The 17,453-nt window shown below is 48.7% G+C and overlaps 1 protein-coding gene across 2 annotated transcripts in view; it reads right to left on the bottom strand.

Annotated features, from left to right (window-relative positions):
* LARP1 (La ribonucleoprotein 1, translational regulator) overlaps positions 1-17,453 on the bottom strand; it is a 57,525-nt gene that overhangs the window by 9,106 nt on the left and 30,966 nt on the right. The window contains exons 2-15 of one of the 2 annotated variants that reach the window (XM_067732364.1): positions 14,385-14,446; positions 14,060-14,125; positions 12,944-13,118; positions 11,889-12,017; positions 11,605-11,811; positions 11,345-11,507; positions 10,374-10,518; positions 6,431-6,605; positions 6,159-6,328; positions 3,588-3,980; positions 2,682-2,805; positions 2,354-2,559; positions 1,785-1,891; positions 766-917 (exon numbers count right to left, since the gene is read on the bottom strand). In XM_067732364.1, coding sequence (XP_067588465.1) covers positions 766-917; positions 1,785-1,891; positions 2,354-2,559; positions 2,682-2,805; positions 3,588-3,980; positions 6,159-6,328; positions 6,431-6,605; positions 10,374-10,518; positions 11,345-11,507; positions 11,605-11,811; positions 11,889-12,017; positions 12,944-13,118; positions 14,060-14,125; positions 14,385-14,446 — 2,274 coding nt within the window. The remainder of the gene's footprint in view (positions 1-765; positions 918-1,784; positions 1,892-2,353; positions 2,560-2,681; positions 2,806-3,587; positions 3,981-6,158; positions 6,329-6,430; positions 6,606-10,373; positions 10,519-11,344; positions 11,508-11,604; positions 11,812-11,888; positions 12,018-12,943; positions 13,119-14,059; positions 14,126-14,384; positions 14,447-17,453) is intronic. The other variant, XM_067732365.1, reaches the window with a different exon arrangement.

The following is a 17,453-nucleotide window of genomic DNA, read 5'->3' as shown; positions in this document are numbered from 1 at the left end:
GGATGAACTGTATGGTATGTAAATTGTATCTCCATAAATTACACACACACACACACACACACGAAGAGGGAAGTAAGGTAGATGAACCAAGCATTTAGCAGCCTTGTTTTGCTGAATAAAAGGGGATCGAGTGACTTAATAACTCCAAGTGAGCATTCAGATCGACTCTGAGCATCTTTAGAAACAACCTGACAGAAACCTACAGTTAAAAGCTATCTCCTCTGTGATGAAAGGTAACAGGTGAGAGCGTCTAGAGAGGCTCTCTCCTTGCAGTCTCATCTAGAGCAGGGGTCAGCCATCTCTTTTTCTGTGAGAGGCTGGAGTGTAAGTATTTTAGGCTTTGCAGGTCACATATGGTCTCTGTCATAAATTCTCTCCCTCCCCATCCCACAAACACTCAAAAATGTAAAAAACTGTTAGCTCCAGGGCTGTACAAAGATAGGCTGCTGGCTGGATTTGGTCCACAGGCCGTCACTGTTCTAGAGAATATATGCTGTCTCATGCACACCCTTTTGTGACACTGGTGGTCTTGCCAGACCCAGGAAAATTCTTGGTATTTTTTATATCAGTAGAGAAAGATCAAGGAACAGGAATGTTCTAAGCACCAGATTTTTTTTGCCTCCTGTATTCCAAAACTACCTGGCTATTATGTCCTATCACTTCTTGCTCTGAGGTTAGAGAAAATAGTCACCTGCTCCACCAGCCCTTATACTGGATCTAAGTAGTGGTCCAGGAAGCTCAGCCCTCTCCCTCTGTGCTTCTTACCGTTAAGGCAGCGCCTACGATACTTGTGGTAGACGTGTTGTGTGAAGCCGTTTTCCTTGAGCAGCTCGTGGGAAGGATGCTGGAACTTGGGCAGCGATTGAGGGGTACAGCCATAGCTGCCAACCGCAGGCGTGCCTTCTGAGGGGCTGGAGCTATAGAGACCATGAAACAGACAGTGTCACCAGGTTCCTCAGACCTGCCAGCCATCAAATAGGAGGGGCCTCTCTGGTCTCTTCCAGCAGCCAAGATCCAGCCTCTCACAGTGCAACAAACAAAGAGGCCCAGGTACTGTGCTAGGCCCGTAACTTATCATATATATCCATGGGTCTCACTCTTTGTACCGACCTTTGGATGCTCTTTTAACAAAGAGGTCACTGGGGCTCACAGAGACTGGGAGTCTTGCCCTGGGTCACAGAGCTAATATTTAACTTCCCAGATCTGTACAGTGCCCAAACCTGAGCTTTTAGCCATTTACTTATCCCGTGTTAACATTTGACTTTCCTTAATGAGCTGTAATGGGTTAACCCAAACGTATTTTTCTTAAAACCATGCCTATCTTTGCAGGGAGTAGACTGCACAGGTCAGTGGCTCCCAAATCTTGCTTTGGAACTGAGAACACTGGGGTAGTTTTCCTGAGAAAAAATAAAAAGGAATCTGGGCCCTACTCCCTGAAGCTCAGTCAGGAGATCTAGGGTGGGGTCCAGGAATCTGTATCTTTATTCAACTCCCTAGCTGTCGTGAGGGAGGCAGCAGACACCCACTTTGGAAATCAACTGAGCTGTCCTGTTGAGAGAACGCCGTGTGGCCGCCACACTTCAGAAGGCAGCCTCCCTCCTCCTGGGGTCTGGATTAAGCTCTCTAGACTCTGCTCCCGTTTTTTGGATTTGGATGAGGGCGCCTTCCTTAAATTTTCTTTAATTTGCAGACCAAAGACTTTCTCTCTTCTTGGTCCCATCAATGTCACGGCTCTGCTGCCCGCCCTGCAGTCAGCCTGACCTCCCTTCCCCACTGTCCCATACCTTATGGAAGCAGTCCGGGGCCTGTGCTCGCGGGAATCCATCACCCAGCCCACGTGACTCTCCAAGGGTGGGTTTGAGCTGTGTCTGGTCTTCCTTTTCCGAGGCATCTGCAAAGGTCAGTCCGGGACTCGTTACTAATTGTACTCATCCAACACTGAGGAGCATCAAGCATTTGTAGGACTAAGATTCCCTCCTAGGTGTGAGTTATCTCACAATTTATAAAGCATTTTCATGTCTATTTTCACATGATGTCCACAGCTGTAAGCTAGGAGCTGACATGCCTACTTCACAGATGAGGAGATCGAGGCTTGCTGGTGACATGATCTGCTCAAGGACCCACACCTGGTCAGTCCTCCTTAGGCCTTACCATGGCTACATGCGGCCACCACTCCCACGCCCAGTCCATCTTGCAGATGTGTCACTCAATTCTGGTGGGCCCACCAGCCTAAGAATACGGAGCAGGTGGGGGACGTGCCACTTTCTTGGCTCAAGGCAAGAGAGAGAAGCAGAGCCCTGGAATGCAGTGAAGTGAGCCCAAGACTCTTAGCAGCTCAGCAGGAACGCCTCACCTTAGCATCTAGCGTCCGACCTTCCTTCACCACTGGATAAAACCGTGACGTCTGGCTTGAGTCTTTGAGCTGCGGTGTCCGGGGAGTGCGAGGGGTCCTGGCGTTGCGATAGTTTGGCGACTCTGGGACAGTGGTTGGTAGAGAGCGGGCAATGGTGGAGGGCTCAGGGGCACCAAACAGCTTGTTGGCCAGGGCGTCAGTGGGAACTGCAGAGGCAGAGTGGGGACAGTAAGCAGAGGTAGGCCTGTGAATGCCTGTCCCTGTAAGGCCCCGTCGGACGGCTCCAGACCCTCCCACCCAGGCCAGGGTGGCAGGTGTCACCTCTCACCTTGCTGGAAGCGAGGTGGTCCAGGAGGGACCTCTTGGTTGGGATCCACAGGGGGCTCAGGGGTTAGTGTGTCAAACTGCTCCCGACTGATCATGTTGACTTTCTTGAAGTTCTCGACTTCTTGCTGCAGAGGATACGAGATTGGGGTGGGGCAGCGGGGGAGGGATGCTGGTAAGAAGACTGCCCTAGCCTGTTTAGAGATCAAGACATGCAAGAAGCTGAAGAGGGCAGCTCCTGCGACCACATACATGGAATTCTGGTCCCCAGGCTCTCAGCTGCCCCGTCACTATGCCTCAACCCCAGGTACCCAGGCATGGGTGTGCTAACCCAGAATGGGGGAGTACTTGCCCAGCCCTCTCTGCAGCAGCACTGAGGTCAGGACTCCGGTTCCCCAGGAACGTGCTGTAGACTCCCCCACCCCGATTCTCTTCGGGCAATTCTCTCATCTCCACCAAACACACTACTACTCACAACAGAGGCTCACCAAAGGCCAACCGACCCCCACACATACCCACTCTGTAAACACCTACTATACCAGTTTTGACTGTTCCCAGGTAGCAGTGATTTTTTAAAAGACCTATCTTTCCTCCACATTTCACCCTCAAAGCAAGTTCCTCAAAAGGCTTTTAAACTTTTATATATGCCTAACAGAAATGACGATCCAAGTCTTATCCTATTCCTCACCAAAGTGGCTAGCCAACTTAAGACATTAAACACGGACGCTCAAGAAGCAGAGTGACCAGCTCTTACACTGGCACAGTCCACCGTTCACGTCGAGCATCACCCCCTTTTGTTAGAGGAGGATGCTGAGGCTCTGTGCCCAAGGTCACACGGCTCGTCAGCCTTCCCCTTCCACACGTTACAGGCACCCCAGGCCCCACCACCACTGCTAGGCCCAAGACTCACCTTGATCTGGGAATACTCGGGTTCAAACTTCTCAGTCCACAGGTCCTGCTCGTAGTAGAAGAGCCCATCGTTAATGACCTTGGCCAGCTCAGCGCTCATCTTGGCACGCGAGGTGTGGTTGCCTGTGCGGTCCCCCCCCGGGTGCCGGCGCATGTAAGGTGGCGTCTGGGTGACAATGAGGATCTTGTTGACATCCCGGTCATCAATCTCATAGTCAGAGTCCTCATCAGACCAGGCGGTAAAGGTGTTCTTCCGCCCATCCATCTGCTCCATTTCCTCGTCAAACAGGAAATCCAGTTCCTCTTGCTCGTCTTGATCCTTGGACATCAGCTGCTGAGAGGGCAGCTGCTGAGGCAGAGTAGTCGGGTGGAGGAACCGGGGCTCCTCTGACTTCTAACATGGGGGCAGACCAAGGAGAAAGGGAATCACCAGGGAATCACCTTATACCAGGCCCTGTCGCTGTGCCCTGGGAGAAGCCCTGACCCCTCAACATGGGACTGTTACAACTGCGGCCCTGATAATGCCAGCAAGTCAACAGCTGTCAGCCTCGGAGTCAGCCTCATGGAAAAAGGATGTCCCGTACGAGTCCAGGCTTCTCCGCTCACAGCTCACATCACAGTCATTGATAAACACTGAGATAACAACTTCCCTGCACGTAGGAACTGCACTCTCATTTACCTCCACAGCACCTGGCCTGAGAGTGGGTACAAGTTCAACAGGCTGATTCATCCATTTGTCCATCCCCAACACCTCCCAATAAACTGGAAGCTTCATCAGGCACGAACCACAGCTGCCTTGCCTTCCATCCTATCCAGTACTTAGACTGGGATCTAGCAACAGCACATGTTCAACTACTTGATAAATGGGCAAGTACCCACTGGTACCAGGCCCTGTATGAAGACGCTAAAAGCAGAAAAAGAACAAGACCAGGTCCTTGAATTTATGGAGCTCTCAGTTTAGTGGGAGAAGAAGTCAACCAACCAACCAACTGCAGTGTGTTATGGTAAGGACTATAAATAGGCCTCGTGGGAGTACATAGGGAGTAGCACTTAACCAGCTGGGGGTGGGAGTGGGGACAGTCGGGGAAGGCTTCCCAGAAGAAGTGACTATGAAAGGACGCGCATAAGTAAGCCAGATGAAGGCAGGGACAGAGACAGTGAGAGGCAAAAAGAAAACAAACAAAAACACAGCATGTCCCAAAGGCAAGAGAAAACAAGACTGCTTTCAGCCAAAACAAAGTATTCCAGAGTGCTGATAGGCTGAATTTATCTGAAATTTTGGAAGTAAAGCATCTGTCTACCCCATAGTATATATCTAAACGTCAATTCCCTGCTGTGCAAAGCGTTTTCTGTATAAACTCTAACCCTATTCTCTTTTGGAAGGTTCACGATAGGTCAGGTGGGAGTGGGGGCTCGAATTCTGGAATGGGGGCTAAGCACGGGTCCACCTTTCCAAAGCCTTTGCAGTCTGCAGCACTGAACTGAACTCTGTCAGGTCCTTGTGCACTTACTACCCTACCCTCTCCTCATGACTCCAGCCTAACCTCTGACACTTTCTGGAAGACCGCAGCCAGAACAGGCTAGGAAGTCGGGGTATAAACAGGAAGGGAGGAAGAAGGAGTTGAGGGGGGTGGTCACAATGGAAAAGGGAGCACAGAATTCCATAAACCCAAAGTCCAAGGTCACCTCTGAGGCCTCCTCACAAGCCCCAGACCAAGAAGGTCTCCAAAGAAGGGATGGCAATGGGCAGGTGAATGGAGCAAAAGTCTGCTCCTGAAAAAGGGGCAGTAATTTTAGTTTGAGATTGAAACACTTCTCTAACAGGGGACTAAATGTGAGCTATTCATATATTGCTTTACTATTTCTAGAGCAGTCTAATCCCTCCTTACTTCCATCTGAAAACGGAGAAAATGAAGCCTTGAGATATTAAAGACGCTTCCCAAGGTCAGCAGCCAGCAATGACAGGAGACCTGTGTTCTAGTCTAGACTCTGTCCAGACTGTGTGTCTGCTCCCCATCCCTTCCCTCTTCAGAAGGTCTGAGGGGCTTATATATGGGACAGTGAGGACAAATTCAGGGGGAAGGCACTAAAAATGCAGCCCCAGGGATTTAGATGGGGTCAAAAGAACAGCCAAGGGACTTCCCTGGCAGCCCAGTGGTTAAGACTCCGCTTTGCCACTGCAGGGAGCATGTGTTCGATCCCTGGTCGGGGAACTAAGATCCCGCATGCCACATGGAGTGGCCAAAACCAAAAAGAACAGGCATGTGTTAAGAAACACTTAATACTTAATGAGACACTGCTGCCAGAGGCTGCATCATCTCCTCCTGTGAAAAATGCCATTCAGGATCTCACGGAGCTAAGGTTGTCCTGAGGGGTGATCCCCACTGGAAATGGAAACAGGCCATATCAGCCTTCCTGCGGTCACTGGTGACCTCCAGCTCGCATTACAACCCTGAGCCACGCAGCTTGCCTGCCAGCCTCTACAAGCCCAGGGCTCTGTGCCTTTGCAACACCCCTCCCCACACTCCAGGCCAGGACCCTAGAACTCAGGTGCGTGGCAGGCCTCACTCACCTTGGGTCGTGCTGGGGAGGGCCGAGGTCTTTTCTTCACTTCAATCCAGTTCTCAGAATCCAGGTCAGGGAGGCTGGCAGACAGGCCCTTGGGCAGGGTCTTTAGGTTGCTGACCTCCTCTGTTTTAGTTGGCACTGGTGTGACAGCACGGGGAGAGCCAGGCGCCGACTCTAAAGGGTGGAAAGGGGAGATCCTCATCCCTCCAGCCCTCCTCCTGATGGCCAGAGGACAAGGGCAACAGGGAGGCATCCACATGCCAGCAGGGTACCTACCTGTCTCCTTCTGATAGTGCTGGCGGGGCACAAACTCTGGGCAGTTGAGAAGCTGGGAGAAATCAGTCTGGGAATAATCCACTATTGGGGGACCAGGAAGAGGCCATTTCTCTGGCTCCTCCCTTCGGCGGACTTTTTCATCAACGATCTCCACCACCTTGCTGTCCTTTAGGGCCTGCAGGGGAGAAAGAGGGAGAAGATGCAGAGGAAAGACATGGACGGACTGAGATCTTGGAAGCTGGTAGATGACTGAGCCCCATGAGCTCAGGGATAAGTCCAGTGCTGGCAGGAGTATAAGAAAACTGGTACCACCTTCCACGACCAGCGGACGGGTGAGATGTTCAAACTTGTAGGAGGGTACCAACATGAAAAACACACCTGCCCTTTGACCCTGCCATTCTACTTCCAGGAATCAGCCCCAGAGAAATACTTGCACAAACAGGTGACAACATAAGATCTGGATACAAGGCCATTCACAGCAACACTGTCTGTAAAAGGAAAAAACTGGAAACTACCTACGCTTGCCACCACATAAGCAATTTAAACCAATTATGGCACATCCATTCAATGGAACACTATTCAGGCTTTAAAATCAGCTTCAAATGTGCTGAGGTGGTAAGAGTCACAAAAAAGCAGGTGTAGGTCAGTGAGTTTAAGATCCCATTGGGGGACTTCCCTGGCAGTCCAGTGGTTAAGACTTCACCTTCCAGGGACTTCCCTGGTGGCGCAGTGGGTAAGACTCCACACTCCCAAAGCAGGGTGCCCAGGTTCAATCCCTCGTCGGGGAACTAGATCCCACATGCATGTTGCAACTTAAAGAGTTCACATGCCACAACCAAGGAGCCCATCTGCCTCAACTAAGGAGCCTGCCTGTCGCAACTAAGACCCAGCGCCACCAAATTAATTAATTAAAACGAAAAAAAGACTTTGACTTCCAATGCAGGGGGTGAGGGTTTGATCCCTGGTGGGGGAGCTAAGATCCCAAATGCCTTGAGGACAAAAAACCAAAACATAAAGCAGAAGCAGTATTGTAACAAATTAAATAAAGACTTAAAAAAACCCAAAAAGATCCCATTGGTGTTTGAATTTTTTGGTGTTTGAATTTTTAAGTAAAAACATACAAATGCACACAAATTTTTCTAGGATTCACAGGTAAAGTGCTACAGGTGTTTATCTCTGGGAAAAAGGGTGAAAAATGGAGGGGGGAGAAGAGTTTCCTTTTAAAAATCTTTTAGGGGCTTCCCTGGTGGTGCAGTGGTTAAGAATCTGCCTGCCAGAGCAGGGAATACAGGTTCCAGCCCTGGTCCGGGAAGATCCCACATACCACAGAGCAGCTAAGCCCGTGCGCCACAACGACTGAGCCTGCGCTCTAGAGCCCGCGAGCCACTACTGAAGCCTGTGCGCCTACAGCCTGTGCTCCGCAACAAGAGAAGCCACCGCAACGAGAAGCCCGCGCACCGCAACTAAGAGTAGCCCCCGCTCACCGCGACTAGAGAAAGCCCGCGCGCACAGCAACAGACCCAATGCAGTCAAAAATAAATAAAATAAAATAAATGAATTTATTAAAAATTAAAAAAAATAAAAATCTTTAAAATGGAAGAGGAAAACATTTTAACACGTGACAACATACTGTGTTGGTGAGGCTGAGGAAGAGGCACTCTCATATACTGCTGGTGAGAATGCAAAAGGCACACCCACTAGAAAGGGAATCAGGTAACAGCTAGCAAAATTACATATGCATTTGCGTTTCAGTTCAACCATCCCACTTCTAGAAATCTACACCAAAGACACGGACTAAAACATGAAAAGATTATATATATATATATATGCACCTGTAAATAAGAATGAGAGTACCTTTCTTCTACTACTACTACACGGTCAGCTCCCAGATATATTAAGAGAAAGCAAAAAAAGCGTGAAGAAATACATGTGCTATATGTTACCGTTCATCTAAGAAAGGGGAAGTATATAATACCCACAGAGGCATTTACTTAATTTTTTTAATAGAAAGATTCAAGAAAGGTTGCTTATAGTAAAAGAAAGGGAAAAAGGTGTAAATAAGAAAATTTTAAGTCGGGCTTCTATGAACATACCATCTGACTTTGGAACCACATAAATGTTTTCTATAAATGTAAAACAAACATGAAGACGTAAGAAAGCAATCCCCAAAACGTGAAAGCAAAGCGAAGCTAATGAAACTAATATATATTAAGTTAAAGAAACAACCACAAAAAAATTATTTCAAGTTGAAAATAGTCACTGACTGTATAAATAGGAAAAAAAACTTTTTAGGAGTAGGAGAGGTACTATAAGTATAATGTGTATAAACTGTAGAGTAAAACAAATGAATAGTTATGTTGATGTTGTTAGGAATTAGGATTTTTGGCATGGGAGAAAGTAGTAGTTACAGATTAAAGATACTTGGGGTTATGTGTATAGACCCTATAGAAATTTTAATAGAAATTATCAGTACAATCTCATGATGTATTTTATTAAAACAAACAAAAAGCTCTAGAAACATCGACCAATCAAGTAGCAATAAACACCGCTACAACTCAAACTGTGTTATCTAAATACCAAAAACACCACTTCCCCAAAATAGAGGACCCAGAGTTCCTTAAAAAAAACGGCCAATTTCAGATCTGGGACAGGAAATGTACAAGATGAACCAGGGTCCCACTGGCCAAAGACACAACAATTTGATTCAGCATAATAACTACAATAATTTTGAAATAAACAAAATGTTTGAACCTACAAGTTTGTAATGATATTAAATGATACTAACACAAAAAAAACAAACTCGAAACGCACTGTTCACCTTTGAAGGTTATTAGGGATCAGCTCATAATTCTGAAAACTGGTTAACAAAGGAAAAGATCAAGCACTTATCTGCCCTTCCTGTACGAAGTATATACTTCTTGGTAACCAAATAGTTGATAATGCAAAGTACCTCCTTAAAGAGGTATTCCAGCTAACAAATAAAGACAGATTGACAGAATATAAACATTTTGTAGTCCCTAATGAAGTAACAGGCAGTGATTTGCAGTTTATATGGCAAAAAAGAGCACCAAGTGAAGCATTAAGTGACATCTGAGAGAATATATCACTATCTATAAAGTATTCTTGACGAGGAGGGAAAAAAACAATCAATCAACCAAAACCTGAATCTCATCAGGCTTCTCAAGAACCAATTTACAAAAAAATCTGGAGTACAGAAGAACATGTGAAATGATACCACTCTGTCCTATGGAAAATTCTACAAGATATACAATCTAGCATATTCAAAAAATAAACTGCAAGGAAAAAGAGAGGGAGAGGAGGAGACTTAATAAGACAATAATATTGGTCTTATCTGGATCCTGATTCTCATAAACTACGAAAACATTTTTGACAAGTGGGGTGAATTTGCAACTGATGAGATATTTGGTGATATTAAAGAACTGTTAATATTTTTACATGCAATAATCATATACTGATTATTTTTTTTTAACAGGCCTTTATCTTTCAGACACAGATACTGAAACATGGATGAAATGTCAGATTACCAGAGAGTTCCTTCAAAGTAATCTGGGAAAGGGAACATGAGGAGACAGATGGAACAAGACTGGCCGTGAGCTGATGGATGCTGAGGCTGGGTAATGGGCTCATTATACCATTGTGTCTACTTTTGTAAATTTTCCATAATAAAGGGATGGATGGGGGGAGGAAAGGGGGGGGAGAGGGAGAGAGAGAGAGAGAGAGAGAGGGAGAGAGAGAGAGAGAGAAGGGGGAGGGGGAGGGGGAGGGGACGGGGAGGGAGAGAGAGGCTGGCCAAGCCTTGGAATCTTAGCGTAAGTAATGAGATGAGGACTCTTCCAGGGTTTTCTGCCTTGGCCCAAATTCCAGCTCCTTAAGTAAGGACCTTTCTTTCCTCTGCACCCCAGCCCCAGGGAGAGAGACATACCGCAAAAATGAGTGAAATGTCAGTGGTAAGGGCCTGTACTCGGTGGAAGGACGCAATAAGTGTGATGGGAAGGAAACCGTCAGCATCCATTTTCCGTCGCAGGAAGAAGTCTCGCTCTAAATTGTCCACGCTGAAGTAGTATTCACTAGGTGGAGGGGAGAAGAAGTATGATTGCTTCATCATTTGTGAATATGCCTTCCTTGTTCTGTACACTCCAGGAAGCTCACATAGCCTCTGACCAACCCTGTCCCTACTGTACTTACAGTCCTAAAGGCTGAAAAGAGATGATGTTATCCTTTCATGGCTCCCTAACCTTGGGTCAAACTTCTCTCTGCCCTTCAGCCTCTTTGTATGCCTGACAAGCTCCTCATCCTCCTTTAAAACCCAGTCCCAATACTGTTGGTCACTTTCTCTTCTGTTCCTGAGCCACTTATCACACTCTTCTGCAATGATCTACTTCCTTGTATGGCTCCCCCACTGGACTGAGAAACAACATATTAGAGAGGTTAGGAGTTAAGGTTTTGCAAATCAGACAGAAATAGACTCAAATCTGCGCCTTGTCACTTACCAGTTAGGCAAGTGACTGGGCCTGTATGCTCATCAATAAAAAGGGGATAAAACCCAGCTCATAAAAATTAAATAGACAACCACAGGACTAAATAAGAGAATGCCTATAAGGCACGGAGCACTGAGCCTCACCAATAATGCTAGCGTTCTCAATGCTGCCATTACAAATAAAGGGATAAAGTGGAGCAGAATCTAGACATTTTCTCTCCTTTTAAAAAAATTAACTAATTAATTTTTATAATGGTAGTACAGTTCTCTCAAGTTACCTTTTTCAGGTCCAGCCAGAGGCAGCAACTGCTGCTAGCACCAGAAGGGCCTGCACAGCCCTACTCTACCAGGCTACCATCCTCGGGCAGCCCCCAATCCTACCCATGTCTCCAGGAGGAAGGCGCCTGTCCACTTACATCTGGCGTTTGATGTAGTCTTTAAGCAGCTCCTGGTCCACGCTGTAAAGCTCAGTGCTGCTGACATTGTCAAAGTAGTAGGTGATGTTGTTCATGTACTTGGGGGTGCGCGGCCCCTCTGCACCGTCAAACTTTCGGTAGCCGAACTGGTAGTCAAAATGGGCTAAGGGGGAAACGGGTGTCATGAGGGAGAGGATACCCCTGCCCGCCCCCCACCGCACTCCCTCGGACATCCCGGAGCCCAAAGGGGCCTCACGTACTTCGAGTGCCACCCCGGCCGCGTCCCCGGCCGCGACCACGCCCCCGTCCACGGCCACGGAAGGAAGCCCGCGCCCCACCAGCCCCATCACTCTTCACACTCGATGTCTCATCCTGGTCGTGCCAGGCAGGCTCCGATTTGGTCTCTGGTTGCCAGGCTGGGGTGGGGGGGGCCACGGGCACGGGCACGTAGGTGGCAGGCTCAGACCCTATGGGGAGAGGGGGCGCCGGGTCAGGCTTGAGGAGGAGCCCCATGCCCAGGCCCTCCGTAGTGGGAGGTGCATACCTTTGATCTCCCCGCGGTTGGCAGGTGTGTGTCGTGGCTCTGGCGGGCGAGTAGGGCGAGAGACCAGTTTCTCCCTGGGCACTTCAGGCTTCATGTCTATTTGCAACGGAACCCACTTGTGTTTGTTCCCTGGAGGACAGCATGGGTACAAGAAAGGCTTGAAGGAGAGGTCCCTCCTGGCCATCCCTACCCCCAACACTTCTGTCCCTGTCTGGGGTCTCAGGCCTGAATCACCATCTGGTGACCTTGGGCAGATTCCTTTCCCTCACTGGACCTCATTTTCATCTCTAAAATAAGAAGGTGGTGGACTTCACTGTGATGGACACTCTCGGTTGACTCCTAATATCAACTTCTCCACCGTCAAGAGAACCCCCTCTGGAACCAGACACATGGCAGCCCAGAATCAAGACTGCACCTTCAGGCTCCCTTAGACACGTGCCGAAATTCTACCCAGGGGAGCTGAGTGGAAGCAGTCAATTCCAGGGTGAGTCCCTAAAAGGCAGGGAGCTACTCCCCCCTTTCCCCATCCTGCTAGGTGGAGTGAGTCATCTGGAATGAGAAGAGCCAACACACAGCAAGACAAAGGAATCAAAGAGCTGCACCTGGCCTACTTCCACCCAGCTCTCAGGTGAGAGAAATTACCTTCCATCCTGGTCAGACCCCCTGTTCCTCTGGATATGTATGAGAGCAGCCAAACCTGTACTCTAGCCAGTTCAGCCAGAGCAATGGGAACTCCTGCCTTTTAAATGAAATCTAACACGGGACAGCAATACATCAAGACACACAAAGAACACTCTGAGGCAGAGACCCCGCCCCCGTCTTCTGCACTGCTAGAGCCCCAGTGCTGAGGACAGGGCTTACCAAATGCTTGTTAAAGAAAAGGAACTGATGGACAGATAGTTGGAGTGAAGCTTGCTGACCCAGTGGCCTACACCCATCAGCCTCCCAAGGACGTCTTGCGGGGGCTCCTGAGGTTGCTCCAGCAGCCCTGGCGTTCCGACATTTCTTGGTTCTGCCCTACCACCTTCTCCCGAGTCCTGATCCAAGCCACTCACCTTTCTTCTTCTGCCCGCCTCGCTGGTAGTCCTCATCCCCGTTCTTCTCCTCCCCCGATTCATCTGATTTGGTTTTCGGGCTCTCCTTACTATCACTCCCCTCTCCTTTCTCCTGTTCCTTCATGTCTTTTTTGGGTGGCAGCTTGCGGGCAGGCTGAGACTTGTGGGACTGTGGCTGCAGCGGGAAGTAGAGGAACAGGGAGGTGATGTGAGTCTGAGAGCCTCTTGGGATGGGAAAGAAGGGAGCTCCCTGTCACTGGAAGAACGGGGTTGAGGAGCTGGAGCATGTGACGGCAGGTTGGGCTGCATGTATTCTAAGGTCCTACTTTCACACCTGAGATGCTTTCGCTGGCAAGAGTTGTCAAACAGGCAGGAGGTAGAGGACAACCTGTCTCTCCAGCTTCCTTAAGTCTAAATGACAGAGACAACCCCCAGGGCCGGGGCTGCGGCCTGCAACGGGCAATTGTTTTACTCCCTACAACAGGATCACATAGTTCAGGTCACCTGTGGGACGGAGGAGATGCTGGCCCCTGGTCTGTCCACACCAACCCTGCTGTGAACTAAAGGCCAGTGTGGCCAGAGCCAGTGAGGGACCTAGCTGTCAGCCCAGAACGAAAGTGCTGGGAAGGAGAGGACTGACCAGGAGTCCATCTTCTGCTAGGGCTCAGGAAAGCTACATAAGCTTCCCCATGACCTGTGGTGTGGAGGCGGGTACCTGGCCTAATGATCACCTACAGGCAATCCAAGTGTAGTGATGGAGATCACAGGCTTTGAAACAATACAACACACCTGACTTCTAATCCCCACTTGGCCATCAAGGGCTAGTAATTAACCGTCCCCAGCCTCAGTGGCCTCATCTGTAAAATGGGAATTACTGAAGGACCTATCTAGAAGTCACTGAGGGTTAGATGAAATGATGAAAAAACAGCACTTGGCAGTCCCTGACACACAGCAAGGGCGCAAAGAATGATTCTTAGCTATTTCAATGTTGCCCATATGGTACCAACCACTCCTCTTAAAAAAACAGAAAGGTAACAGCTGAGGCTCTGAAAGCTTGAGGCCAAATGTGAACATGTAGACAGAATTCAAACCTGCCCATCCCTCCCACAGACTCACCTGCACACTCTTGTGGGCTATCTCTCCAGGTGTTGGCCAGTTGATTGCATCTCCAAAGTCACCAACCTGCAAGGCACATTCTATGAGGGGTAACCCTGCCTCGACCATTCAGGCCCTCATCCAAAATACAGCTCCACTGAGAGATCAGAGGCCAAAATCAGTCTGTCCACGAGGACCATCCACAATGTAGAGACCCAGAAAAAGTGCCCCTCCTATTCAGAGAGAACCCAGAAGTACCTCGCAGTCCAGAAGCACTCACTACAACAGAAAAGAGGCTCCCACCTCCAGGAAGTCCCTGCTTGGGTTGCCAACTCCTACTTCTTACCTTGCTACCTTTGCGCTGTTTAGGAACTGCTGCCCTCACCACCCTGGCCGGAGCAGCATGTTCTGTGGGAACAAGAAGGGAGGGAGAGTTACGCAGAGCCCATGGGAGGGGCCCACAACCACCTCCTCAGCCTCATCACTACCCCACTCCACCAAACAACCTGCAGGCTCCCAAAGGAGGAAGACGCGGTGGGGACGGGAAGGACACATGCTCAAACACCTCTTTCTGAAGAAATCATGGCAAGTGCGATCATGGAAGCAGCAAGCAGCCGAAACCCCGAGAACTCAACTCGGAGGACCCTCACCGCTCTATACCCTCTTGTGAAAAAGGGAACTGAGTCCATGCCAGGGTTTGCTCTGTAATTCAGGGCTCCCGAATCGACCCAGATTCCATAAAGGGATCTGAAAGACCCTCTCTGGCTCTAACATTCTAGAAGTCTGTGTGTGAGCAGACTTAGGAAGGCAAGATACAAACCCTAAGTGGGCAATCCAAGGACCTCTTCTAAGCCCCACATGTCAGGGCCAGCCCTGTCCTCAGTGACCTGTGGTCAACAGAAGAGTGAGCCATTCAGAGAAGATGTGCCTGCCTTCCAAGTTTCTAAAGAAAAAGTGAGACCCCCATTTGACTCAATGGTTCCACCTTTAGGGATTTATCCTAATGATACAAATTAGACAAGTGTTTAGGGTTATGTGCAAAGATGCTGAAAGGGCTATTCATAATTTCAAAAAAACTGAAAACAATACATGTCCAATAGCAGGGAACTGGCTAAATAAAAGTTCAACAACTTTTAGAATGGTCATAAAAAGATAACGATCTCTACTGATATGAAAAGATAAACACAATAAATGAGAAAAGTTATAACCCTATTTTTGTAAAGTAAATAAAAAACGTATACGTACACATACACACAGTAGAAACTCTAGAAGGAGATATAACCGAGTATTACCAGGAGTTAAGTAGTATGTTTACAGTGATTTAATTTTGTTTGGGGTTCTCCAGTAGTTTCAACAAGGGCAGACCGGGATTTTTATTTTTTTATTTTTTTGGCTGCACTGCATAGCTGCAGGATCTTAGTTCCCCAGCCAGGGATCAAACCCACACCGCCTATAGTGGAAGTGCGGAGTCTTAACCACTGGACTGCCAGAGAAGTCCAGGGGCTTTTTAAAAAGAAAAAAAAAAAAAAATTTTTTTTAAGGCAGTGGCTCTAATAGGTCTGACCCTTCCTACACCTACCCTTATTTTTCCAACTTGGCTCTGAAGACCAAGAGTTTCTGAACCCTTCCTCCCCCAGAGATCCACGGGAAAAGATACACATCCTGGGGCTCTGCTCACCCACTGCTCGCCCGTCACTTTGCCTCCATTGTTGGCCAGCCATGCCAGGGGTCAGGAGCTGCCCCCAGTCCCTGAGCAGAGAAATTTGTCCGGCTGGTCTCAGAAGGAACGTTCTATGCCTTGATCAGACGCGTGTACCCTTAACGAGCAGAGAGAGTCCTTTCCTGACTCCTAACTGTGAGGCCACTGCATTCTTGGCTTCTACCCCATACCGGAGCCACTGCCCCCTCGAGACACCCCATATGCCACAGGAGGGCTGGGGCTCTGTAACCCAATCCACAGCATCCCCCATTCCCAGTGCTGAGCAGTGGAGAACGAGAAAAGCCCTCTCAGTCCCAAGAGGATGAAGCCCTTAGGCCCAGAGAACTACTTACTCCACACTGATTTTCTTGCTAATTCTGGTTTGGCCCAGAGAAGGCTAATACCACCTAGTTCCCTGACTAGGACCAGCAGGGGCAGCCACGAGAAGATCACCTCCCTCAGCTACACACGAGCTGTGACAGCAGTCACTTCTGCAGGGACCCAGCCTCCACACCCCAACAGCACCGCCTGCATGCTACCAGAACGAGAGCATGCCCAAAGGCCTGCAACATCAACTTCATCAACACAAAGTTGGAAAAGAGGATCAGTCAGAGGGCCAGGTGTTCCTGAAAACTACTGGAAAAGGTTTAAGGCAAAGTTTTTCAGGTCACTGTCTATTTCCTCTAATAAAAACTCTTTCAAAATTGCGAGGCATCAGATCCTGTAATCACCCTGCCTGACATTCTGTTCACCAAGATCACAAGGGGACGTGGTAAAGTACTAAAAGTTCAGTCTCCAATTAATGGGAGCGCTAAACTGCCACTGAAAGAGCCCACTGATTCCCTACTCCCCCACAATCCCAAGCTGACCAGGGGAACGTGACAACACGGGGGTTAGGGGCACCCACCCCCGACATAGTCGAAAAATCCAATCACACATCATGTGGTGCTTTTACTGTTGAAAAAAACCACATATAAGTGGACCCACACAGTTCAAACCTGTGTTGCTCAAAGGTCAACTATATTTTCTATACTGCTTGTTCCAGGAAGATCCTAAAGCTTATCTTTTGGAAAAAAAGCTACCTAGAAGGGCCAGATCTAGGAGGTCTAAGGAGCGGGAAACTAGGGGAGGTTTAGGGGGAGAAAGCACGTGGGTGAGTCAAACTCATCAGGTTGTGGTAAAAAGAACTGGTAAGAGGAGAGGAAAAGCTGGAAATGAAACAGGGATGAGTGTAGGTGAAGTGAGATGGGGCCGGGTAAGATGGGAGAAGGCCTTGCAGGATGGGGCTGGCCAGAGGGAACTACTAGATTTCAGGCCTTAGTGCCAGGAGAATAGGCGAAGGCCAAATATTTATTGTGGGGCTGGCATCATCTCCTAGAGATGAGTCAAGTATCTAAAAAGACTGAATTTACCCTGATTGCAAAGAACTTCTACCTTGGGGAACAAGGTAATTTGTAGGGGCTTAGGGGCTACATTACTGGAGTTCATACCCACCTGCTGCCATATACCTGGCCATTAGGTCAACCCCCTCGGAGGAGTCCAACCAGATCCTAGGCGAAGTGCCCTGGCTCTGCGCTCTCACTGCGTTGTGTTAGGTGCCCGGTTACTTATCCACCATGCAGCCCACCCCACCCCTTAAGAGCAAGTACCAGGGTGCTTTCATAGCAGTGATCCCAGAGTCTAGCTCAGGACCTAGCAACACGGCTGACGTTTGTT

Source organism: Pseudorca crassidens, chromosome 3 (genome assembly GCF_039906515.1).
Source record: "Pseudorca crassidens isolate mPseCra1 chromosome 3, mPseCra1.hap1, whole genome shotgun sequence".
Lineage (NCBI taxonomy): Eukaryota > Metazoa > Chordata > Mammalia > Artiodactyla > Delphinidae > Pseudorca > Pseudorca crassidens.
This window is presented reverse-complemented; position numbering and strand designations above follow the sequence as displayed.